The sequence below is a fragment of the Amyelois transitella genome, chromosome 29 (assembly GCF_032362555.1).
Source record: "Amyelois transitella isolate CPQ chromosome 29, ilAmyTran1.1, whole genome shotgun sequence".
NCBI lineage: Eukaryota > Metazoa > Arthropoda > Insecta > Lepidoptera > Pyralidae > Amyelois > Amyelois transitella.
The window spans coordinates 2023277-2050902 of record NC_083532.1 but is presented as its reverse complement, the minus strand read 5'-3'; the positions used below and the strand labels follow the sequence as shown (position 1 = coordinate 2050902).

The window sequence follows — 27626 nt, the reverse complement described above, 5'->3', positions numbered from 1 at the left end:
GTAAATTTCCCCTATTTGTTCTGTCTGTAATATATGCGCTTATCTCCGAAAGTTGTATAGGAGTTTTGTTCCTGATTTTGGGATGAGGGTTCCCTCAGGAAGGTTTTTATTTATAAATGCAACCCGTGTGAAGCCAGGTGGGTCAATAGTACTAAATAAATCAAATACCAATCATATAATAGGTAAAATTTATGCATGCAACTAATAAAAAGAAAAGCATAGTCTTTTTTTAATTGTTTTTATTAATTTGACCACCGACTGATATTTCTATACAAGTTTGAGAGAAAACAATCTAGTTATAATATTGATTAGATGACGCATTTTACTGATAAGGAAACTGTTAACATGTCATATGCAACCTAATGGTCATAAATCAAGGTTAATACCTTACTATTAAGTAAATACTTAGTAATCTAGATGTATTATTTCGATTTTATATGGTAACCTTATTATTTGACTTTAAAAATATATGAACTTAGAATGCTTGGAAATTTTTTTAAGCGACGGGCTATCAACCTTGAGACTCTTAGGTCTTGGCTATTGGCTCTGTTTACTCCGTAATGTCGTGATGTGCGTTATGTATGTGAAGAAGAACAAGTGGTCCTATTCAAAATAATCACTGTTAAGTAACATACAACCATATACATTTAATCACGTCTTTTTCATAATGAGATAGAAAGAGCAAAGTCTCGAAAAGACTCAAAGGCCACGTTCAGCTGTTTGGCTTAATAATAGAATTGAGATTCAAATAGTGACAGGTTGCTAGCCCATCGCCTACAAGCAGTATCCCATGTTTATAAGCCAATCCCTTAGTCGCCTTTTACGACATCCATGGGAAAGAGATGGAGTAGTCCTATTCTTTTTTCTATTGGCACCAGGAGCTACACGGCACCATCTAAAATTTCCCTTAATTGGCTTTTACAGTCTGCACGGATAGAGAAGCTGGCAAACACTATGCTTTTTCTTTGCTATCATACCAGCATGTAAGCCATGGGTAAGGATACAATTTTAATTCCGAAATGCCCACAAGAATAGAACTGGGTAATAAAAGTTAGTACACAGTTGCAATACAAAAGTAAACATACCTACACTATTACGTCATCAATTTGCACAACGAATGGTATCAGTTTACATTTGTTTACATTTTAACCCCTTGCAAGAAAGAAGAGGTGTTATTCGTTTGTGTCTCTGCCTGTGGGACAGTTGCCACCAAAAAATAATAATAATTGAAACTTGTCGAGTGACCATTCCGATCCTACTAATTACTAATGCGAAAGATTTTGATGAGTCATTAAATCAGTCTCCTGGCGTTTATTTGATGGATGAATGTGATGCAAAAGATGTAAGGTTCGCTGCAAGTGCAAAGATCTCTGCCTACCCCTCCGGAAAAAATACATGATCTTATCTTGGATATTAATAAAATTATTTTAGGTCTTAATCATGTAGGTACCATACTTATTTAAATCATCGATATAACTAGTAAATACTAAGTACCTATTGATTTAAGTACCTAGTTGCTTTAAAAGCCACGTGAGTTTGTCCCCACGACGTTAGTATACGTCGATCAAGGGACTGCGGTATAGATATTTTTCCAAATAGTTAGGCGATTCCAGAATTTAACATAAGATAGTCTCAGTAGATATTAAATCGACTATCTCCACCACGATGTATAAGAAATAGAGAAGTGATTATTTTTATGTATTTATGAAATTAAGAAATTAATATTTGTTTACGCTTTCAAGTTCAAATTATTACTCTAATTTGCGATTGCTTGAAACATCACCATGGAAAAATAATGTCTTATTATTTTATTCTTTAAAAAAAAATACGTACGTACCTGTTCAACAAACTTCCAAATTAAAAAAAAACAGAACTGTTTCACATTTTACTTTTTAAAACACTACACACGAAGGCAAAGAAAGCTACAACATAGAATACAGAAAATGTTTCACCACAAACACTCATCAATCCTTTACAAACGAAGCATTCGACAGATTTAATGCTTTATTATTAGATATTTATATCACTGTCTGAATACTGTGTGAATAAAACAATCCCAAAGGTCACTTGTTCGTCCTACAAATTATTATAGATGTACATCGCCCAAATTTTTATAATTTAGCATGTAAAAAACTGCGGAAAATCGCGCGGGAAAACCTGGAGGTATACGTCCGTACACCACGGCCCATCGCCCGGCACTGAAAACTCAACATAAGGCACTTTCAGCAAATCTATAAGAGAAAGTACACACCGCATCTCTCCCTTTCTATCCTATGAAATTCCCTACACCTATCTCGCTCATTATCCTGCCCACTTACTGAAAATCGCTCCAGAAAAAAAATAACAGGAATGCCCTAATTATGTGCTAAATTAAATTTTGTTTGTTTATATGTGACATCTGTGTTTTGACATTGCATTTGCATTATTTTTTATTCAGGTTTTGAGATCGTTCATGCATCATCAAAATTTATTAGCTTCGTAATGGGGACGTTCTGGTGAATGGACAAATTAAAGACTCTTATAGGTCTTATCAAGATGCTAAGCTGAAGAGACATATTTGCATATATACCTATGCCATGATCCCAGCATACTTCTTAGACTAACGATAAGTTTGCATAAAATATTGATGAATGTGCCGTGTGGTTCCCGGCACCAATAGAGTATAGAATAGAATAGGACCACTACATCTCTTTCGCGTGGATGTCGTAAAAGGCGACTAGGGAATAGGCTAATAAACGTGGGATCCTTCTTTTAGGCGATGGGCTGTCATCATTTGAATCTCAATGCCATTATTAAGCCATTGAGCTAAACATGTCCTTTCTGTCTTTTCAAGATTGCTGGGTCTATCAAGCTCGCAAGGTATATAGATGTAATTATATATATCTTTTTATTAAGATGAAGCGAAAGACATATGCAAGATCGAAGCATACAGAAAGATCTAATCTCTGTCTACCCCTCCTGGGAAAAAGGCAAAATATTAAACCGTAAACAAGAATTTCGTTGACTTGGATTATAGTTAAAAAAGGTGGACCCGGGCCCGGGTCCATTGACGTGACGATGTAACCAGTACTAAGCCAGGAGGAAGAGGAACAAGCATTTTGTCACTAACATAAATTGCAAAAAAGAAATTTGGATTGCATGCCAGCGTTTGAAAGGAAAGTTTTGTAATCAAACTCGCCATGGAAACTAAATTAATTCGTTACAAAGGCAAAAGCTGAAGTTTTAAATTATTCTTCCACTATTGCATGTAACTTTTACAACTACCGAGTATAAACTATTTGTTGTGCATGTAACTATTTTAGTACCAAGGTAAGTACATACTTGCATACAATTAAGATTAGAAAATGAATAAGTAAGTACAATTATATTTCTTTCTTCCACTTTTGCATGTAACTTTTACAATTGCCGAGTAAAATTATTTGTTGTGCGTGTAACTATTGTAAGTACCTAGTACCAAGGTACATACTTACATACATTTAAGAATTGAAAATGAATAAGTAAGTACCTTTATATTTCTGTGTAGTAAAATCATTATCCTATATGGGTTCGGCTCCCTTGCAAAGGTCAGACGGAAGACGCTTCGAAAATTATGATTTTTGGTACTTTCTCGACGACATCCAAAATATCTACTCAAAAAATTTGACGATGGCATAAATTAAAACGCATTTGCCTGTCCCCTGATAAAAAAAAGTATCTGAGTAAGAAAAATTACCAAACTCTAAACGGTCCCGCCGAAATGTCTTCCGGCATTATACTGTTACTTACAATGCGACCGCTACCGACTTTTTGATTTGTTCCCTTTGGTACATCATTAAGTATAAGAAGTTTAAATATGATATAAATTCTGATTTGTAACTCAGTTGATGTGTCGGAGGTTTTATATGTTATCTATTTTTCGCTTATTTTTATTTATTTATTAAGGTACCTACACGTACAGACAGATAACAAAATTGCATTATTATCCTTAGGAAATGTATATGTATATAGTAAACAAGTAAAATGTCCAACTTTAGTGTACCTACACACCATGATCATGTAAAATGAGTCATTAACAGAACAAGAACTTAAACAGCGAGACCTTAAAACAAAAACAACAAAGTAGCTCAAGGAGTTATCACAAAACTGTTTGTTTACGATTTATTTTCTTTACTCGAAACGCCACATACTCCTATGCAGTGTTTTGAGAAGATTGGTAAAGTCCTATTGACCCAGAATAGATACCGTTTTACCCGGAAAAAAATCGTGGAGCGGAGAGTAAGATCAGAACTCCCATCTCACTTTATCAACCTTGCAGAAAAACATTACTCAGCTAAGCGTGGATCATACGGTTACACACATACACGGTCAGTTTCCTAAATGTATTTTTCCTCACCGTATGAGCGCTGGCTAGCAACGAATGTACATTAACGTTATTCAGACAAGAATCATTAGTAATTCCACATAGTCACGTTAGGAATCTAATACGTGCTCTCTGGAACGGAAATTTAAGCACTACGAATTTAATTGTGCGTATGGGGGCTAAAATTAAATGACAGGTATGTGGTCGTGTCTTCGTGAATCTATACTTATATTATAAAGCTTAAGAGTGTTTGTTTGTTTGAACGCGATAATCTTAAGGAACTACTGGTTAAGAAGGTACCTACTAGGTACATAATTAAGAAATTATTTTTGCGTCGAATAGCCCATTTATCGAGGAAGGCTTTAGGCTACAGTACATCACGCTGCAACTATAAGGAGCAAAGAAATAAAAATGTGAAAAAAAACAGGGAAAATTATACATACTTGAGGGCTTCAATGATGCCCATAATAACTATTCCACGCGGACGAAGTCGCGGGCGCTATAATTAATAAAAATCCTAATTACAACTAGTTGTTAGTTATGATATCGGTTGGTTCACGAGGAAAACGCGTTAGTATCAACCACATTTCAATTTACCGGGCACGGAACTTGCGGTGATAGGAGCGAATCTGCAAAGAATTTGGATAGGTCAAATTGCTCCTAATTGTTGTTAGACTGATACAGTCATTTTTCATTAGGACGTAATTCAAGGGTCGCAATGAGAAAGCACCAACTTCTCAACATAAAAGATTTTTATTGAGCCTCCGTAATAAAACAACAATGGCGCATTTGATGGCGAAAATGGCGGGAACGGTCACCCGATTCGCGCCATTAACCCACTAACGCCATATGGCTTGCCTGTAAATTAACAAATTACTACATTGGGCTTAAGGGATCTTCTTTATTTTAGCCTACTGGTTTAGTGGAGTCTGACGTCAAATCCTTACCAAGTAGGTACATACATATAATTCTATCGTAGGTACATACATATATACATATATTTAATCGTCTATATCATTGAAGAGAAGTATGCCATTTCTTTCCTGTAAGAATTTTATTTTGTTTTATTTTGTTTTTCTAATTAAGGACGTCCTGGTAAAGGGTCAGGTCAAAAGTACCCGAAACCGCCGAACTTGTATGAAGAGAGTTATGAATGTGGACGAAGCGAAAGAAGTATGCAGAGATCGTGGCAAGTGGAAAGAGGTAGTCTCTGCCTACCCCTCCGGGAAAGAGGCGTGATTTTATGTATGTATGTATATCCCTTGTGGGGTAAATAGAGCCAAAAGTCTCGAAAAAACTGGAAGGCTACGATCAGATGTATGGCTTAATGATGGTTGCTAGCCCATCGCCTACAAAGAAGAACCCCAAGTTTATCAGCCTTTTTCCTTAGTTGTCTTTTACGACATTCGTCCTATTATAAAGTGCCGGGAATCACACTGCCGATTTTTATATCCTTTATGAAGTATATAAGTAATTTAAACCTGTCAAGGTTAAAAATTCCCATTATTGACTTTTATAATAAACTAGAGGCCGCCCGCGACTTCGTCCTCATGCAAACCCTATCAATCCCGCGGGAACTCCGAGATAAAGAGTCTATATGTTATTCTGGGTCTTCAGCTACCTACATACCAAAATTCATCGTAATCGATTCAGTAGTTTTTGCGTGAAAGAGTAACAAACATCCATAATGACATACTCACAAACTTTCGCATTTATAGTATTAGTAGGATTGAAGCAGCTGGCGCCCCTTCACTAAGAAACCAGAATAATAAGTTATTTTACTCCAATGTAAATAGTTAAAAAATTTGAACTGAGGTATTATATCGATAATATTGCAACGTGTCCTTGAAACGAGTATTATATTCTTGAAGATAGGCTATTTAAAATATATTCGCACCTCTTTCTATATAGATCGTACTCAATCATACCACTCCAACTTACACAGGAATCAAAGCACTTCCGATAGTGTGATGCAGGCCTGCCTATCTTGTTTATGGTGATTGTCTTGGCATTTTCATTATCAAATCCTAGATGGATACAAACCACGGCCGTGGTAGAATAGCCTTACATCACGCTTTTTTATTATTTAACGTTTTGTAAATGATTCGAGGTGGCTGTACGTGCCACAGTGCAATGCCTGATCTTGACAAATTGAAAAAAAAGTGACGTTTGTATGACAGTTGTAGTGATGTGAAGGCAGTTGTCGATAAAACCAATCGATGAAATAATCGATGTGTGCTATCTCGTTTTATTTCTTTTTTTCTTGTCGAGCTAATTGTAAAGTCAATGAACTTTTACAATCTACGTAGGTACATAAATAATGGCTTACACTATTTTCTCTTCGCCAGATCTTAAACGTTCAAAAGCTCAGAAAAAAAGTATGAATAAATTGCATTTTAAATTATGTTTACTTACCTACATTGCACAATACAACTAAATCAATTTCTTCTCGATAAATTTGCCTTTTTAATGAACACCCCATCACTATTGAGTTCGCGCTCTTCTTTCAGTCAATCAAATTAAACGAAACTTTTTAAGGATGGCGATTTTTGCGAAAAAGATCAATATTTGAATCGATCACGTAAGCAGATGAATTGATTCACAAAAAATCGCGGTCTAAAAAATTGATTCTTTTACAACTTTTCTTTAATAATGCAAATCTAAAACCATTTTATGAAAAATAAGATAGGTAGATAACATAATAACTGATCTCTTACCAGTAAATTCAATTTTTTAGTTCAGGGAATTCGACAATAACAATCGTTTTATTACAAAATCAAAGTCATAGAGCCTTAATATAGACAACGATAAAGACAACAAACGTAACTTTTTTTATTAAATTTAATGTAGATGAAAGAACCTCATAATACGACTATCAAGCGAGTTTTTGAAAAAATTTCCCTTTTATCAGCAATACTGAAATATTACGGATACATTCACCTAATTGGAAATATTTTTTATGGCTTTTACCAAAAAAAAAACCGAATGACTATTATCAAGTGTGAAACATCAATTCCCTGAATCGATACAGAACTGCATATCGATTTAGAAAGTCGATCTCAGATCATCATCCCTAGTCTGTTTTGTTTTGTTTGTGAGTGAACTTTAAAGCTGGTAGTTGTGTCTTGTTTTTATTTTTATAATTTAAATATTACGTTCCTAACATGAGTAAAACGAAGTTAAATTTAATAGCAGCAGCCTGCGAAAATTTAGGTATTGGCATAAATGGAGATCTACCTTGGAGACTCAAGTAAGTAAGGTTATAATTTTCTACAAATTTGTACCTATTTTTCTTTTTTTACTATAATAATATTAAGTTTATAGTTAAAAGTTTGTTGTAAATTTTTTTAAAGTTACAATTGGTTATATCGCAGAACTAAAGTAAAGAAAATTAAGAATTCATTGAGATTAAGAATAATCTTACTGGAACAAAGTATCAGGTAAGTAAATAACAATTTACAAAAAAAAGTGTCCCATACAAATTTTGCTTGCCAAGATTGCGTCTATGCATCAGCAATGTAAAAATGGGGGGTCCATTATGACTTCGCAGCCTTCAAAGTCCTGAGAACCGATGATATCTGAAAGATAACTATGAAAATATTGCATGCAGTGAAAAAGTTCATATGACCTTAAGGGATGCTTATGGTCATATCTAATCCCTATATAGTCATATCTAATCCCTATATGGTCATATCTAAGCCCTGGCATCATAAAAAATAGGGCATAAAAAAACTAAAATTTTCTTAGGTCCCAAAAAGTGTGCACCCTTTCATACACCGTAACCCTATTGTTTTATCATGCAAGAGCTTAGGTACGACCATTAGCATCCCATAAGATCATATGAACTTTTACAATGCGCATCATAGTTCCAGAGATATTAAATAAACTGTATATGTAGATATTTTCCAGAAATATATACCTACATACAGTATAATTTTTACAGGAAAGAAATGGCATACTTCTCTTCAATGACAAGCAAAGTGAGAGACCCAGCGAAGAAGAATGCAGTTGTCATGGGTCGGCGTACCTGGGATTGTATCCCGTCGAAGTTCCTTCCACTTCCAAATAGAGTGAACATTGTGCTTACCAGGCATGTGGATGACGTTAAGTCTAAGGTATATTTACCTCTCCATCACCCATGGTTGGAATAGCTATTAACCTAGGGATTCGCCTTGTATGAACAAGCAACCTGTCACTGTTTGAATATCAATTCCATCAATATATAATGATGAAATTGATATTCCCTGATATTAGCTGATTGCCGATTGATATTAGCTGTAGCTAAATGTGGCCTTTCGGTCTTTTCAGGACTGTTGGCTCTGTCTTCCCTGTTAGAAAAACAGATGTGATTATATGTATGTGTATAGGATGAAGTATCCTATAAAAATGAATAAAACAAATTGAATTTGAATCTTGTTGCAAACATTCTTTAACATTTCTAAATTATCTATAACATTTTTAATTTGCAAATAAAAATACAACTTTTTGTATGAAAACTTGAGTCAGTCTCAAATTACTTAATTAAAGAATGTATATTATTCTTACTCGATTATAAGATCAAATCATGACCTTTGTTAACAAACCTTCTACAGGTTCCCGAAGGAGTAATAGTAGTGTCTGGATTGGATGAGGCGATATCACATATCGAAGGCCGTGAGGACATAGAATCTACATGGGTTATTGGAGGATCCTCAATTTATAAGGTCAGTTCTACAATTTTCCTCACAAAAACTCAGTTATGACATGAAAGTTTGGCAAATAATAAACAAACACACAGTACCAAATTTTTTGTAATACATATCTTTGATTTTGTAATCACAGGGAATCATAGTGTAACTATTTTATATATTAAAACATTTGTTGTTTTTTTTTAATGATTTCAATAAAAATTTCCATTTCTGTAATGGCTGGCCATTCACGCACAGGTATTTATTATAAGTACGCAAATTTATAAGGAATATTATTTTCATTTTTTTTTGGGATCTACGAACTAATATAAACCTACGTATTTCCAGGCGGCACTGGAGCATAAAAACTGCGGTAAAATCTACCTGACAGAGATCCAGAAGAATTTTGAATGTGACACATTCTTCCCCAAATTTGATAAAAAGCAATTTGTGTTGGTCACCGAAGATGGTGTGCCGGAAGAACAGCAAGTTGAAGGCGACATCAGTTATTACTTTAGGATTTATAAGAAACTTTAATGTCTTACATTACATTACAGCGCGGGCGGAGCCGCAGGAAAAGCTATTTTATCACAAGTTTCGCCTACTGAGAGAATTAAGGAAAAGTACCTGGGTGACCGAGCGGTGCTCGGTGGGCGTCAGAAAATCCATTAAATATTAAAAACAAAATAAAACTATCCGTTGCTGAGGATCGATCCTGGGTACTCTGTCATAAAAACTGATAGCTCTGATTTTTTGTTCACAGTTTACAATTGGTGAAACTAGTGATGTAAATTATTGCTCGGTGGTTCCACCATGGAACTGTGAATGGTAACTTATGTCAAGTCAACATTGACACTATGTAGTTCCACTATTTCAAGATCCATTGTAAATGGGTCTAGCTATGTAACAATTTTTTTTTATCAATAGTTAGAGGCTTTTCAACTTGAGATTACTCTTGTAGGCGATAGTCTAGCAACGTGCCACTATTCGAATCTTAATTACGTTATAAAGCCATAATGCTGAACGTGGCCTTTCGGTCTTTTCAAAGCTGTTCATGCGACTGTAACATGGTACCAGTGACAATGAACAGTCTTTTATGTTTTTCTGAAATAGTTTTTCATTCTATTTCTCTCGCAGTAGGATGAATTTTGTAGTAATATTTTAAACTTCTTTTTGCATTTCTTTTAATTATAGCAGTAAGTTTATTAACCTTCATATTATTATTGGGATTCTTCTTTTAGGCGATGGGCTAGTAAACTGTCACCATTTGAATATCAATCATATCATTAAGCCATACAGCCGAACATGACTTTTATGTTCCGGCCGTTGGCTCTGTCTACCCCATAAGGGATAAAGTCGTGATAACCGTAGGTATGTATATATTTTAATATAATTTCCTATTTTTTATATACATATATGTAAGACGTGATAAATGTAAATTCCCATATATTTTTATATCATTGCCAATTTTTTATATACATAAAAAATATAATACAGCTGTGTATATATTTTATATGTATATATATATATATATATATATATATATATATATATATATATATATATATATATATATATATATATATATATGTATGTTTGTGTTTATGTGTTTTATATATATATATATATATAATGATAGATAAAACATAGGTATCTCGTCGGAAATAGCCTACCGCAAGTTTTTTATTGATAAGTGTGTGAATAATTTATCAATACATATGTAGGTACTGCACTGATAAATGAATGTAATGTTGTGTATTTTTATAAGTAAAAACATTCCTTACATTTTAAATGTTGGACAGTGTTTTTTTTTTTTAATATTTCTATTATAATATTTTGCCATACAGTTTTCCCATTTGAGTAGGTATTAATGCCTGGAACTGAAACATATCATAAAATACGTTTGTAAAAGAAAGTAGTTAATTATTACATCTGTTATTTCATTTTGCTTTATATTCTCGTTGTTATAATACTAAGCTAAGATCGTTAATCATTACCTTTATTATAGAAGAAACGACTAATGTATACTTTTTTATCAAATACCAAATCTGGCTCCGCATAAACCTGTGTTTTGTAAATTTTGTATAAATCATAATAAAACAGAATTATTACATACATGTTCTTTTTTTTTGTGATGTGGGCTAGCAACCTGTCACTATTTGAATCTCAATTCTATCATTAAACCTCCAGAGAGGAGCAAGCACATTGTTGATTAGATAGACCCTATATTCGGAAACATTTATGTGGTCTGTGCTTCAAATAGATACAGTATTGCCACTTAGGTATTTATAAGTTACACCATTGTACCTGTGCCGAAGTCTAATTTTTGTACGGCGCCAAAATATTTATTTATTTATTTAAACTTTATGCACGAAAATGTACGACAGGTGGACTTAATGCCACAAGGCATTCTCTGCCAGTCGAACCTTTGGACCAAACTGAGATGGACGTACTGGTGGTGCAATGAGTGTAAAAAAAATATATAATAATAATATGAACAACATAACATCAACTTCTCCAAAGGGCCTCTACGTGTTGGATTTATATCCCCACGCAAGCCTCTCAAAAATCCGGGGTGTATAGACCCGTGAAATCTAAGAGGAGAAATATGAATAATAGAATACCTTATACACTTACATATAATATAGTTTACATATATAAGTTTGACGATAAATATATACAGTATATAAAATAAACATACATATACTACATAAGTTGGATGATTGTGTAGAGTTTAAAAAAAAAAGTACCGGTCAAAAAGATGTTTATGGACTTGCTCCCTGAATGCAGATCTATTAGGCGCTTTCCGAATAGATTCAGGAAGGGAATTCCACAGTCGGATGGCTTGTACTTGGAATGAATTCGACATGAATCCAATTACGGTTGAGCCTATCAGAGGGCGAATTGAACTGTCCTCTATTGTATAATTATAAGCAGGAGATATTTGGATTTTGAGTTTTAAGGACTGACATTATTGTAATTATACATTATAGCGAGTTACAAACTCGTCCTATTCTGTGTATACAAGTCCTATTCTGGGCAGTTGAGCTTATTTATAAGTGTTAGTACTATAGTGTCATAATTTTCTATACTGTTTATGATATTCTGTGGTTCTTTCCATTTAGGATAGAAAATACAAATAAAATAAAACACCATTTTTCAGGATTAACTTTATTTTCATCAATTAATACATTAAACTTACAATTACTAGCGGACCCATTCCCAAAACGGTAATACTTTGAAAAAGGAATACTGAAATTATTGGGGACCGCGTTCAAATTAACCTAAATTACTTGGATGACTCCGCAAAGAAATCCAGTAACTAAAAAAGGGAATATAAATGAAAATAAACCACTTAACTCTATCATATACTTAAGATATACATATAGTTTTTTGATGAAATTAATATTGACAAAGAAATATTTCGAATTAGGTACTTTTAATCATTTAAACGAAAAAATATTACACTAAAATACATTTTTCTTTTTTCAATGTGATAATGTTCATATAGTAGTTTTAGGTCAAAAGTTAAATAAAAAATCAAGCCATGACGGTGTAGGTGTTAAAAATTAAAAATGTACAGTGATTACGTGGAACTCGAAATATTTTTACAAACGATAATTTTTTTTTGTTTTTTTTTAATTTTTTTTATATTTTTTTGTTATTACATGCTCTACCCCGGAGTGGGTGAATACGATACGACGACAAACATACTCATATTATTATTATAAGTAAAGAATAGTAAAGAAAAAGTAAGAAAAGTATTTATGCGCGCGATGTTACATAAAAGCTGAAAAAAGTAGAAATGAATACTTAATAATGCCTACATTTATTTAAGTTTTCTTTAGTCATTTTTATTATTGAAACCTACAAAGTAAGGTCGCTTATTACTATTATAAAGAAACGCGTGATATTACAGAAAAAAAAAACTTAAAGAAATGTACCTTTATGATAATATTCTAAACACTTATTTATTATACTTGTTGGCGCCTACTATATATCCAGCCCAGTGAAATATTGAAAAATACGTGCCGATACGAATACTAACTGCACTACCGATAGGGATGTTGAGTCGAAAGTATCGACATCGATAATCGATAAATATTGACAGCTACAAACGTGACAGATCTAAACTATTCGATGTAACTACTCGTTCAGCCAAAGAAATCTTTAAGCCTATTTTCTAATTCTGCCACGAAATTCTAAATGTTTGTTATTTATTGACACAGACGCTATTGTTGATGAAATATTTAGACGGCGCGTATAGGAACGATGTTATTAAAAAAATTACCTCACAGATGCTCGGAACGCAAACGCGATTGAGTCATACTTGAATAAAGCATAGCGCCATCTATTATCCATTATACGAGTTGTCAGTGCCAAAAGCGCCCGTTAGATGTCGCTAGCGTCTATGTCAACATGATGACCTATTGCATATTGTAGTGCAAGAATATGTAATCGGGGTTGTTGATCTCGTGCGGCATCAGCGGGGAGGTGGGGGACATCAGCTGGAACCCCATGAACATGAAGGTGCGCAGGAGCGTGGCGCGGTCTGGGCGAGACTTCAGCACGCAGATGATGCAGCTGGGGACAAAAGACATAATATATATGTTTATTCGAAATAGCTGTTGCCCGCGACCTCATTCGCGTAAATTTCGATTTTTTTTTTCCGCGTAAACTTATTTGCAGGCAAACTCATGCTGTCATTCAAATGACGATAACTTTGTTTTTAGTGAACCGATTTTCATGAAACAAACTATGAATGTTTTTCTGAGTTTCTCTTTGTTTTACAAAGCAATTTTCAGTTCATTCCTTTCGGAGATAAGCGTGATGATTATACATACAGACACGACAAAAAATTTAAAAAAAAAATTGCATTCTATTATTCATTATAAGTGTCCCTCTATCAATTTCTGTCAAAAATACTAAATGTACAGACAAAATATTTTTACTGTTTTATTATAAGTATGTATAAATTATCGTGAACGAGTTAAAACAAACCATTTTCCCAGACGGGGATAGAATGTAACATCTTTAAACTTGCCACAATCCCTACACGCTCATGCAATAACAGTTAACAGTTAAACTACTCACTTCTTGCACCCCAGCCTCTCCTCAGCGAAGTCTAGGAGTAACATGAAGCTCTCCTTGCTTCCAGATTGGAGGACCCCGGGCACGCGGAGGTAGATGGTACTACCTTGCAGGACCTGGAAATTATTATAAATACAAACAGTCAAATTACATAAATATAAATTTCTGTCCAAATAAGTAGTGCTCTTGTACTAAATTTATCTTTAGTTTAAGTTCTATATATACATATACATATATGTCCCGTGTGGTTCCCGGCACCAATACAAAAAAGAATAGGACCACTCCATCTCTTTCCCATGGATGTCGTAAAAGACGACTAAGGGATAGGCTTACAAACTTGGGATTCTTTTTTAGGCGATGGGCTAGCAACCTGTCTCTATTTGAATCTCAATTCTATCATAAAGCCAAATAGCTGAACGTGGCCATTCAGTCTTTTCAAGACTGTTGGCTCTGTCTACCCCGTAAGGGATAAAGACGTGATCATATGTATGTATGTATGTATATTTATAGGTACTTATCGAACAAAGCAGGAAAATACGTAGGAATTAGTTGGTTATCAAATAAATTTACATAAGACTCGACGATAACATAATATTACGCATTATATCACAGGGGTAAATACATTGCACCCAGATAATAAATAGCTGTTTCATGTTAAAACGATAACAGATGCAATTCGTTATGTTAGATTAATGTTAATTGGTATGTTGATGCAAGTTTGTATGAGTAATATAATAATATTCCACTAAGAATGTTATCTTGCAAAAAACATCAGAAATCTAGGGGAAAGTTATCCAACCGTTCAAAGGTACCCAATTTCAAATCTAGCAAACGGTTGCAAGCAAAAAAAAAGTAACAAAAAATCGGTTCGTTAAATAATCGCGTTAGAAAAAATCTAATTGAGAACCTCTTCACTTTTTATTGTTGTACATTTAAATGTATTTTTAACCCCCTTGAACAAACTTGATACTCATGTATATGTTATGCGCTTTATTTGTAACTAATAGTAGTATTATGAACAGATCTTTCTTTTTATTTTTGTTTAAGTTAAGACGTCGTCAAGGAAAATGCTGCAGTGCAGTTTGTTAACGCTTCTTCTGAACTGACACTTTGGAAGTGGCAGTACACTAAGTAATTTATTTGACGTCAACCAAAGTTGTGAAACCATACTTTTTTTTATCGAAAATCCCCACTGTAGCGCAGTCGTGTGCTGAAGCTAGTAATAAAAAAAGAATTAATTTACTCACAGCTTCCCAGCGAGTCAGGGTGTTCTCTGTCAGCAAAATCTTAAAGTCGATTTTCACCGGCTGACGATCCTTGCGCTCCAGAATTTTGGCGATGGTCTGGAAAATGTACAAAAAAGATGTCATTTAAATTGTTTATTATATTAATAGAAGCTATCCGCGACTTTGTCCGCCATAAATCTTTATAAATTTTATGTTGTCATGTTATTCCTATCTATTCAGTAGTTTTTGTATGTAACGGTAACACACACTTGTCTCCTCATTTCCTATTTCTGTAATCTGATCTTCAAACAGTATTCACTGCATCTGGCAAACAATTCATACTATGTGAGGAAACATCGTGAGGAAACCTGCACACTCAGACAACTGGATGTGTAACCATGATCGATCCAATACGGATTAGGTTTCAGAGGTCTGATGGAAGTCGCTTCATATTAAACTTGACTCACATACATACATATGGTCACGTCTATATCCCTTGTGGGGTAGACAGAGCCAACAGTCTTGAAAAGACTGATAGGCCACGCTCAGCTATTTGGTTTAATGATAGAATTGAGATTCAAATAGTGACAGGTTGCTAGCCCATTCCAAGATCCATGGTCAAAAGCATACCTCGCACTCCTCTCCAGAGTGGTGAGAATGTAATCATTCATGTTTTTTAATTTAAGAGATCTATATTTGTAAATTGACGCCCAATGAAAATGCTGCAGTGTAGTTTGTTCCGCCGCTTCTTCTACACACGCGCTTTGGAAGCGGTAGTAGTTATAATTAGATTTAAGTGATGTGACGTCAATAAGTGATACCTTGTATCCAATTTTGAAAATAAATCTATTCTATTGCTATTCTAGTGTCGTGTGGTTCCCGCCACCAATACAAAAAATAATAGAACCACTCCATCTCTTTCCCATGGATGTCGTAAAAGGCGACTAAGGGAATAGGCTTACAAACTTGAGATTCTTTTTTAGGCGATGAGCTAGCAACCTGTCACTATTTGAATCTCAATCCTATCATTAAGCCAAATAGCTGAACATGGCCATTCAGTCTTTTCAAGACTGTTGGCTCTGTCTACCCCGCAAGGGATATAGACGTGACCATATTATAGCAAGGTGGAGAAAGTCCCGTGTGTATTGTATGTATAATATAAATGTGCAAAGAGACAATGGAATAGAAAGCACAATAATGGATAACAGCTGTTTCGTGGCAAATGGAAAGAGGTAGTCTCTGGCCTACCCCTCCGGGAAAGAGGCGTGATTTTATGTATGTATGTATGTATGTATGTAAAGAGACAATACTCACAGCCTCCCTGTCTCGCTGCTGGGTGAGCCCCGCTGAAGGCTCGGTGAGACTCTCCGCGCTGCTGGCGAGGGAACTGGCGCTGCACCACAGCAGGCCGCTCAACAAGTCACCTGGAAGGACATGAAAAATAATTTATATACATACCTTTGTATATTTTTTACATTTCATGTACCAGATGCCGCCAATGTACGGCACATTGTGTCTCGGAATCAATAGAAAAAGAGTAGGACTACTCCATCTCTTTTCCACGGATGTCGTAAAAGGCGACTAAGGGATTGGCTTATAAACTCGGGATTCTCCTTTCAGGCGATGAGCTAGCAATCTGTCACTATTTGAATCTCAATTCTATCATTAAGCGAAACAGCTGCACGTGGCCTTTCAGTCTTTTCAAGACTGTTGGCTCTGTCTACCCCGCAAGGGATGTAGACGTGATATAAATGTATGTATGTATATTCTCAATAATAAACATACGTAAACGTGCCTTTATTTATACGTGTATTTATAAATAGTTTAATTAATATATATATATCAATATATACGGGACAAATTACACAGATTGAGTTAGCCCCGAAGTAAGTTCGAGACTTGTGTTACGAGATACTAACTCAACGATACAATATTTTATAATAGATACTTAGATAGATAAACATCCAAGACTCAGGCCAATCAGAGAAAGTTAGTTTCTCATCATGCCCTGACCGGGATTCGAACCCGGGACCTCCGGTGTCACAGACAACCGTACTACCGCTGAGCCACAGTAGCCGTCGTCGATATAAATGTATGTATTCTCAATAATAAACATACGTAAACGTGCTTTTATTTATACCTGTATTTAAAAATAGTTTAATGCAACTGGAACGTTTAAAAATCGGTATACTAACGATTGTTGTCGTCGTGGGTGGGGGTGGATGGAGTTGCGGGGCTCGAAGCCCCGCTATTCACCCCTCCGGGAGGTGCTGAGCCGTCAACAGGGACATCAGGACCACCTGGACACAAACATATGTATGTATGTTTGTTTGAGAAAAAATATTTACGTATTTAAAGGTAGGTTTGAACTTCATTGTCAATTGGCGGACTTAATGCTAAAACCATTTAATTGGGTCTGACAGTGAACTGTATGTTTTCCTATTTAAAGGTAGTAGGTAAACATACGGTTCACTTTCAGACCCAATTGAATGGTCTTAGCATTAAGTCCGCCAATTGACAATGAAGTTCAAATTTAAAAAAAAAAATTAAATTATAGTTTTTTACAAAAACCGAATTTGGAACAGAAATGTGGTTTACAATATGTAGTCAGTTAAAGCTTGTTTTGTTATTATTAAAAGTTATGTTATTTGGTCTTATTGCAACATTTGTCGAGAATATATTTTTCTGCCTAATAAAAAACTGCCTATAAAAAAATTAGAAACTTAACACACTTGGCACTAGTTCAAGTCAAATCAAATCTCAAAACCTAACAACGTCTCTTTATTGGATGATTAGCTAACTGATGCTCTTATAGTGAGGAAAAACTTCGTGAGGAAACATGCCAATCAGGGTACAAGACCTGATCCATTACGAATAGGGTTCCAAAGGTTGATGAAGTCAGACGGCAGTCGCATCCTGTAAAACCTGACTTACCCAATCTGTGGTCATAGACAAAGGTTTCTTTTACATAAACATAACATAACATAAAATCACGCCTCTTTCCCGGAGCGAGAGACTACCTCTTTCCACTTGCCGCGAGCTCTGCATACTTCTTTCGCTTCATCCACAGTCATAACTCTTTTCATGCAAGCTCAGCGGTTTCGGGTACTTTTGACCTGACCCTTTACCAGGACGTCGTTTCTTTTACGATAGTTGATAAATACATAAATATAATTAACCTTGATTTTCTTTCGACATGTTATATCTTCAAAATTCTTGTAGGTGAAAAAACTACACTCTTTCATAATTATGCGATTCATTCACAATTATTATGGAAATTTAAAATGCAAGTATTACTCTCAGGTCGTTGACATTCATATCTGTGACGTTGTCATTAAAAAGTTTTGAAAACTGACAATGTAGGCTAGGTTGGTTTCAGAAACAATGACTAGGTCTGGCCACCAACTCTTTAATATTCCTACGTCGAAACCAACATTTGACCAACACAGTAAGAAATTTGAATTTTAAAAAGAGAACATAATTGTGGTGAGATAAAGGTCAGTGCCCAGGAACAGCGACAAACTCAAGTCCGACGCCTAAGAATGTTTAAAAATATGTCAATAAGGCTGGCCTCTAACACCACTTGTTTTATAGGCTGATAGGTCATTATCTTTTTTTTTAAACAGAATGTGTTCCACTTACCACAGAGGCCCGGCGCCCAGGCACAGCGAGAAACACTCGGCGTCCGAAGCCGACAGAGCGGAGCGCTTGCTGCCGGCCGCCTGGGCGGTCAACGACGCGCCATCGCCGCTGATGAAAAAAAAAATTATCTATGATTAAGAGGTAGCTTTTGTCGGTAAAATTAAGAAGAAGCTCCTCTATTCATAAAAATTTTTTTTATAAATATTAAACTGAAAATTCGTAGGTTCGAGAAACCGTGTGAAAAACAAATAACAAAATGTTTAGTACTGGCGGTGTCTTCAACTCAAGCTGCGTACACACGGGACTCTTGAAAGCCACACATTCAATTGGATGTATAACCATGATCCCAGGATTCCCCTGCATGATTGTGGAAAATAGACGGGAAAGGCTTCGTTTAAAAACCTTCTTATACGCTCTAAGTATTGCAAGAGCCCAGAGAGATGACGCGAACGAAGCCGACACAAATAGTTTACTATCATGATATTATAATGTAACACATACATACATTGCAATTAATCGCATCACCAGTGGAAAGGTACCGTTAGCTGATGTTATGCTTATGACGTTTAAATGTATGAACAACATTGGTTCGACGCGTGGAGAGCGTGTTGCCCTTGAAACCATGGACTGAACTATTATAACTGCCATTTTAACAAATCAATGAAAGTAGCTTTTACCGCGTGTTTTTACGTATTATATCCAGCGTGAAAAATATAATAAAAGTAGGTAGTTAAAAACCATGAACACCCCCATTCAAACGACTAAAATAAAAATAATACCAATAATAATTTTTCTAAAAGAAAAAAAAACCGGATCGGAAATGTGGCTTTGCCCCTGGGAACAAAATACAACAACAATGCTCACCTCAACACTTGAATAACCATTTTTCATGAAAATAAAAATACTCTATACGACACAACAAAATAAAACTCGAACAACAGTATTCCGAAAACTAAATATATCACAACACATGGAATGTTTCAATTTAAGATTAAAAAAAATAAAAAGCTAAAGAGGTTTCAAACGATTTTTCGCGGGTATTTTCCTGAAGAAAATTTTCAGTATTTTTATGCTGTATTCGGAATACAGCATATTATTTTGGGGGCAAAAAGTATTTTTTTTTTTTGTAGGGAAGTGCGTCCGATGAAATTGAGGAACTACCAGCTACTAAACTGGGAAACATCGGGACCAAAATAAAGGATACTTGCCAAAGACTAAAATAGCTCCATTGGAGAGGAATAGCATATATGACAATATAGGATGTTTGCGAAATTCTTGTGCACGATAAAAAGTAAGTACGTATTTATTGGTCTCGAGCCAAAATCTATAGGCTGTTTTTTTTATGGATTTTTGCCTTTTGAGAATAGCCCTTAGTCAAATCTTCCGTCACACCTACAAAGTGTTGTGCTGTCAAAGTCTCGAATTGAAGAAAAATTCCACATAATACAATACACAAATTATAATATCTCTAGGTACTAACTTCCTATAATTTAATCAAAATGTGTTATTTTTGTCTGGTATAAATCTTACAAAAGGTAGATAAGTTAGGTTTATCATTGGTAGGTACATGGAGGGCGACCGCCACGCCGGGAATGTGGAGTGAGGGTGACCCACGGTCACATCGCCGAAGCGATAGGCGATGGCACCGTGTGGTTTTAGTGGGTTCAAGCCCCACACAACCCGTCCGGCTTTCCATAATCGGCCCGGTAGAAGTAGGTCTTTTGACATGTTTTTAAAAAAGTCAATCGTACATACCAATAAAATAAAAAATTAAATCCTACTAAGATAATAAAGTAGGTGTGCAATTAAAATCTTATGACAGTATTATAAAATTAATCATTTGATAACACTATAATTACATTTCTCGGTAAATGAGATAATTATGAAGTACTATATAAATAATAATACTATTCATAATTATTATTATGGATTTTAAGATGACCCGAATATACATTTTTTTTTTGTAAGTAGGTACTTCTTCCAAACATATTTTTAAGTTTATTTATCTTTGAATGTTTCATTTAATAGCATTTTTAAGTTCGTTGATAACCAAATCGGAAAGTAATTTCTAGTTGTGCATATCAGTTGGTCCACGAGGTAAACGTGTTTTTAATATCATCATACTTATATATTTTTCTATTTTAACATGTAAAATTTTCCCTTTTTGCCAGGTTACTGTTGTGATGTACTTTTAAAGTTCATCCTGTATTTTACGTAAACGTTAACAAAACAACATTCCGAGACGGACATAACACCACATTTATCTCTACTCTATCTACAGACATATTGCGTCAATCGTTGAACTAATGCCATAATTATAACGTACCTGTACACTATGAAAGTTGGACAATGTAATTTTGGCGTTTAGGTCTTCATCGTCACATATACATATACTTGATATGTGTAAAATTTATCTTTTAGGGGCTAGCAACTTGCTTGTCGTGAATCACAATTTCATCAGGAATACTATGTATGTATGTCTTCATCCACGTTTAGCTATGATTAGCATAATTATGGAATAATATTCAAATAGTGACAGGTTACTACCCCATCGGCTTAGAAACCCAAGTTTCTCATTAAACTGCCTCATGGGACAAGTGACACAAACGATTGCATCCATAGGAAAGAGTATGGAGTGGATACTTAAATGCCAGAGACCACTCGGCACTTCGAACAAATTGCGTAATTTTATAGAAATTCTATGTCTACAAGTTTGTTTTGTATTAAGAAAATCCATTACGTGAATAAGTAGGTACCTACCTATTTTTTAATGGGTACAATTTAAGGGCTCACCAAAATAGCTTTTGTTTTCCAAATTTTAGTACCCAGTAAAATAAATTAACTCCATATAAATTAAAATCAATCTATACTTAGTTTCCCAAAGTAAAACGTATTAAGCTTCAAAATAAGTATACACACGTCAGAATAATCGTACGTTGTGTACAAATATTCTTTTTGATTGCCAAAATGGATAAATGCTCACCAAATATTGTTTCACTAAAACAGTAACATTGATACCAAAATGTACAGTTCAAATTTGCTTTATTGTAATCAAATTATGTAACCAAAATCCAAAATATATTATGGTCAAGCTAAGATTACGTAATATAAACGTAATTTATACGTAAAATATAAAGTGCCATTGATTATTTTTAAGTACAAATTAATCTTATAAGATAAGATTGTATAAGACTGTAATTATTGTGTTCCTTTTGAAGTGCCATTGATTATTCTTAAATTAATCTTATGAACACTTTAATAAAATTTCTGTTTTAATTTAGATTTTTTATTTCCTCATCTACCAATGGTTTGTTTCATTGTATACCTTAGTCATTATGTGTTGCAATAATTGACAACAAAGTAATTATGTAACTGCATAAAAATATATAATTAAATGCATAATGCATTAATTATGTAATTTGTGTTTGGTGTAATCAATATTATATTTGGTATGAAAAAAATATTTGCGGTTGACTGTAATTTTTTCCCTCAGCATAGATAACTAAAATGAAAGTAATAAAATAAAATATTGGTAACATCTCTTTAGCGATAATTTACAAAATTTGGACTCAAATTGACCTTAAAGGTGTGTTTTTATTTTTATAGAATGTAATAAAAAGCAAAATAGCTTTATTTCTAGAATATTTTGTGATACACAATTTGGTGAGCATTTATCCGTTATGGCAGGCACTTCGAATTTATTGGAAGTAATATAGGTGCATTTCTGGTAGGCGTTTAAACACAAGCCTTTTTTAATGTCGACGCAAAGGATAATTTTAGAGGTCATATCAGAATGCACTGTATACCTACTACTCATCGATAAACACAGTAAGTGGTCTAGCGATAAAATATTATTATGGAGAATTAATTAATAAAAACTTTAGTTTTAACAAATATATGTAAACCTATTTTTACAGACTTGAATGAAACATGGAAACCATAGATAATAAGATACATTTTACACATACAGTTAACAGAATAATTTAAGACTTAATTCTTTGAACTACATATTTAGTGTCTTCAAAATCATGATAGGTACGGTACCTAAAAGATAAGGGGTTAGTAAATGTTTATAAATAAATTGTTTAACTTCGAATTTATAACGGATAAAATAATAATTCTATATCTTCGTGTGTTAAAAAATCAACCAAAATTTTATAAAGTAGATAATCTGATTATAATACACACCTATGAAGTGAATTCCGCGTTTGAATTTATAATAGAATTCGAACTTTTACTTTACCAAAACAAACAACATGATATGTGAAATGGCGCGCAAATTGTTTACGTTTATTTTTAAAATCGAGACCGGGCGTGGTCGTCGTGTTATGCGTATTATTCCTCATTCTATTTCAGATATTTGTAGTCATCAGAAACGTAGTGTTTTCATTGCACAACTGAAATATGGCCGTGAATTTGGAACGTCTAAATTTGTTACTGTATCAGGCTGTTTCAGAGCTATTCGCCGCCTAGGTGTCAAAATGCCTGTGATATATAAAGTCCCAGGTTCGATGTCGGTCGTGATGAAAAACGACTTCTTTTATTAGCCTAGATCTTATTTTCTTTGTTAGAAAACCAAGATGTGCAGTATTGGCTACTTTTACATCCACATCTTGATTAAAAAAATCGTCATTAGTGATCATGTAGCAAATGTCTCTGCTTACCACAGATAACTAAAGACTAGGCCTCTTTAGCCTTAATTCTTTCTTCTACAGAGGACTTGTGCCACATTTCCTGAATTTTTTTGCAAAAGAATTGGCTGCATGTGCGGTATCCTTTTCCTCAAAAAAAATACACCAACTACAAATAATTTTTATCTTCAACGGGTTTGTGCCAATTATCTTAGTCTAGAAACTCAAAATAAAATAACACGTGATTTTTATTTACCCACAAACAAGAACACATACTATCTTATAATAGAAGTACATAATGACATTTCATGATAAAAGATAAGGCATGTCAACAAATAATAAAAGTTAACATATCAGAAAATCTTGGCAAATATTATTCCCAACATTTATTGTTCTCTAGAAAGTGGTTTTATTTTACAGTGGGCCACAAGAAAACTATACAATCTATGTACAGTTAATAGCACTTCAACCTACCCAAATTTACTGCAAATTCCCCTTTGTTACCACATTATAGTTCTGTTATAGAAATATGAGCATTCAATTTTAAGAATATTTCATTGTTTCTCTGATAAAATCTATACAGTTCCTGTAACACATAGTTTTTTAATTGCTATCAGACTAGCATGATAGCCTATGGATGCTATTCCTATGCTTATTCCCTTAGTCGCCATTAACATCATCTATCCTAAAGTGCCAAGAACAAACCACAATTTTTATGTGAATTTTGATAAACAATAAAATCCTTCAATTTTGTAACATACACTCACGTCTATATTCCTTGCGGGGTAGACAGAGCAAACCATCTTGAAAGAGTACAAATAATATAACCTAGTCATAAAAACGCAAAAGATTTCCATTCAAGTCCTATTCCATACAAACAACGCACAATTGAAATTAATTAAAACAAATGGCAGACAATGAAACTGCTTACTTTGACTGTTGGTATCATTATTATTATTAGTACAAAACTGTCACTATGGTTATTGTTTTTTTTTCTTTATTTAATCAACTAGCTTTTGTCCGCAGCTTCATCTGCGCATATTTAGCATCACCTACAAAAGAGTTTAGGTTTTTTGACAATCCCATAGGTAGTTTTTAAAAGATTGATTTATATATCATCATCAAGCATTTAAGTATTTCAATTGCATCATATCATTCCTACAGGTGAATGTGGCCTTCTGTCTTTTCAAGACTGTTGGCTATGTCTAACCCGCAGGGGATGAAGACGTGATTATATGTATGCACATGCAACATTAAGGTTACATGCTGGTGGAGAATAAAAATGATGTTAGCTTACTACCTACCTTTTTTTGTTATCAAAGGTGGAAATCGTTTTGACAGAAGACTTTTTTTCTTTATCTATTATATAAAGGAACAAGAGTGACTAACTCATCAAACCCCAGCCTAAACAATAGAAGCTACAATCTTGAAATTTGGACACCAGCTTTATGTTACCACATGAGGCTGAGATAAGAAAAACAAAACACATGTTTCATATATTCAGTGGTTAACTTCAGAATCTTTATATACTACAAAGAAGTTCTGTTTTTGCTAATACTCTTTGAAATTGCCTTATAGAATCACACTGCAACATTCAGAAAAATATCTTTGAATTTACTTTGTAATCAAAGACAAAATGTTTTCTTTTATAAAATGAAGAATCATTCATAAATAGCCCACTTTGTCTTGTCTGTTTAAATATACAGTTTCTGTATATGGAATTAATATAGAAATATAATTGAATTAAAAACATGCACATGTTGCGTTTTCTATGGCTTCCTGAAATTACAGTGTAAAGTTTACGACTGAATTAGTTTTAATATTGGTCCATATGATATTAATAAACAAAAAGGAATACCTAGATAGGCACATGTCCATAACGTTATGTGAAAAAGGATACTGAGTACCTACGTAGAACTTTGAATTCTACTGGAACTTGGAACATTCAAAATTGCATTTACGATGAGTGAAATTGTAGGTAGGTAGGTAGTACTTTTTAACAATCAAAGCGAAGGTATAGCGATCAAATTAATCAGAATGATGACGTATAGGCCAAGGACGTTTGAATGATTGTAGGAAATGCGACATTCAAAAAATTTCCTGGCTGGAAACAAAATAGAAGAACAAAAGAAACTTACAATTTTTTCTCCTTCAGAGGGTTCGGTTCAATTTCAATCGCAGATGCCCCGTAGTAATTACTAATACTACTACTAAAATTTAACTGTTGTATTAACTTCGTCATCGTGGCAAATCGTAATTGCGCCTTGTATGAACTTCGAGAGAAAAACACGGTCAAAACCGTAGGATACAATGAGATTACGTAGCACGAGCGAGCACTCAAAACGAAAATTGGAAAATTTGTGATTGTGATGAGCAATCGAACAGCAAGCTTGATCCACTTGACAAATGAGAATGTATGTTGGGACAATATGAAAGTTTTTGTTTGCCCGCAAACTCCACGTGTTGCGATGTCAACACAACTTGTTCGGTTAATAGTTGGTTATTTTTTCTTGTAATGGCTACCGGAAATATGACGTATTGTGACGTTTCTAATAGCTGCGTTTCCGTAGATGTAGACAAACAAATGCGTTCATTGAAATTCTACTCGAGCGATTCGTTAAAGGACAGTCACGAACACAATTTCAAAAAATTTAAACCGACTTCATAAAAGGAGGTTATAGGACTGTATGATTTTTTTGGAAAAAAACATAAGGAATTTTAAATTTCTTGTATTGTTATTGGATTTGTTTTAATTTTGAGACAAATAATACTGTTCGTCTAATATATACATCAAATCCCGATAATATAGATTAAGCCTTAACGTTCTTGAAAATACACATTGATAGGGACTGGTAAGAGTGAAAAGGTACAGTTTAAGCTAACCTATGAGTAGGTATATAAATTTTCAGTATTTCTTGTTCATTTTCTTTCCTGCAGTCAAAGACAATAAAACATATAATAATACATATTACATGTGTTTCCCAAATCGCCAATTTACTGCATAGCTAATCATAACTATAACTTGGTATTGCATACTTATTGATGGCGTTCTTTGTTTTGCTTTGCTATTAAAATCACGTCATGGACAAACTTGCATGCTTTTTTGGCAAAAATGTTAATTTGACTTTAAAATTAAGAACCTACATATATTATATATAATAAATAATTTGTTGTTATGAAATTTATACATTGACTACATAGCTATTTCATTCAATCATTATTGCAAAACGATTGTAAACCTTACGAACTTGTATATAAGATGCATTTTCAACCGACTTCTTACTACAATTGAATTCTGAACAGAACAAAACATTGTACAGATGACGCCGTGACGTTAGCAACAAAACTATCGATTTTTTTAGATCGCATTGCGTTAAGTATCGACTAAACTATTAAGTATACTTACCGATTCCGAAAAATTAAAGAAGGCATACTACTCGAATCGATATTTTTAAACTGTTCCTGTAACATATGTATCGGTAAAGAGTATAACGTCATTACTTCACTTTGAACTCACACTTCACTTTGAAAACATTTAACGATTTAGTTTTCTCTTTAATATGCACATAAAATTGTTTTTCACTGTTTTTGAAAGACTTTGTATGCTTGGGTAACGACATTCAGGCATGGATTTTAGAGTTTGACTGCCGTCTTTGATATAGTATATTTATCGCTATATCCATAGGGATGGGGCGCCGTGTTGCCGTTGAAATACACGGGGTGAATATTTTCCACACTATTGATCGAGGGAATGCGCAATAAGTCACGTAGTCCAAATGTCGTTAAGCTTCTCACTTTTAGGTAATTTTAATAGTCATTCTCTTCCAAATTCCGAAAGAAATTATGTAAGGAACCATTAATTATTCTATCCAAACTAATTATTTTTCTAAAAAAATTATACGCAGTACTTTGAACTCCAGTTGGGTGGACCTTATGCTTGTTCGCTTACTTGTTTGTTCGCAAAATCATTCAGAATAAATTCAAAACTAAAGCCTAAAGGGGTCCAAAGATAAACAAGACATAATGTTCA

The 27626-nt window shown here is 34.1% G+C and overlaps 3 protein-coding genes across 3 annotated transcripts in view; 1 reads left to right on the top strand and 2 right to left on the bottom strand.

Moving 5' to 3' along the window:
* LOC106135630 (diacylglycerol kinase 1) overlaps positions 1-2187 on the bottom strand; it is a 112332-nt gene extending 110145 nt beyond the window's left edge. Inside the window, exon 1 of the mRNA XM_013335984.2 lies at positions 1838-2187. The gene's annotated coding sequence lies outside the window, so the exon portion shown is untranslated. The remainder of the gene's footprint in view (positions 1-1837) is intronic.
* A 5212-nt stretch (positions 2188-7399) lies between these two features.
* Positions 7400-9724, top strand: LOC106135624 (dihydrofolate reductase). The gene is made up of 4 exons (XM_013335978.2): positions 7400-7589; positions 8283-8454; positions 8932-9042; positions 9355-9724. The coding sequence occupies exons 1-4, from the start codon at positions 7504-7506 to the stop codon at positions 9541-9543; spliced, it is 558 nt and encodes a 185-aa protein (XP_013191432.1). The 5' UTR covers positions 7400-7503; the 3' UTR covers positions 9544-9724.
* A 2437-nt stretch (positions 9725-12161) lies between these two features.
* On the bottom strand, positions 12162-26021 carry LOC106135631 (ornithine decarboxylase antizyme 2). The gene is given in 8 exon segments (XM_013335985.2): positions 12162-13590; positions 14101-14213; positions 15345-15440; positions 16638-16747; positions 17519-17615; positions 17617-17623; positions 18966-19073; positions 25735-26021. Coding segments are annotated over 8 exon segments (792 nt in total). The 5' UTR covers positions 25839-26021; the 3' UTR covers positions 12162-13433.
* Between the last annotated feature and the right edge of the window lie 1605 nt (positions 26022-27626).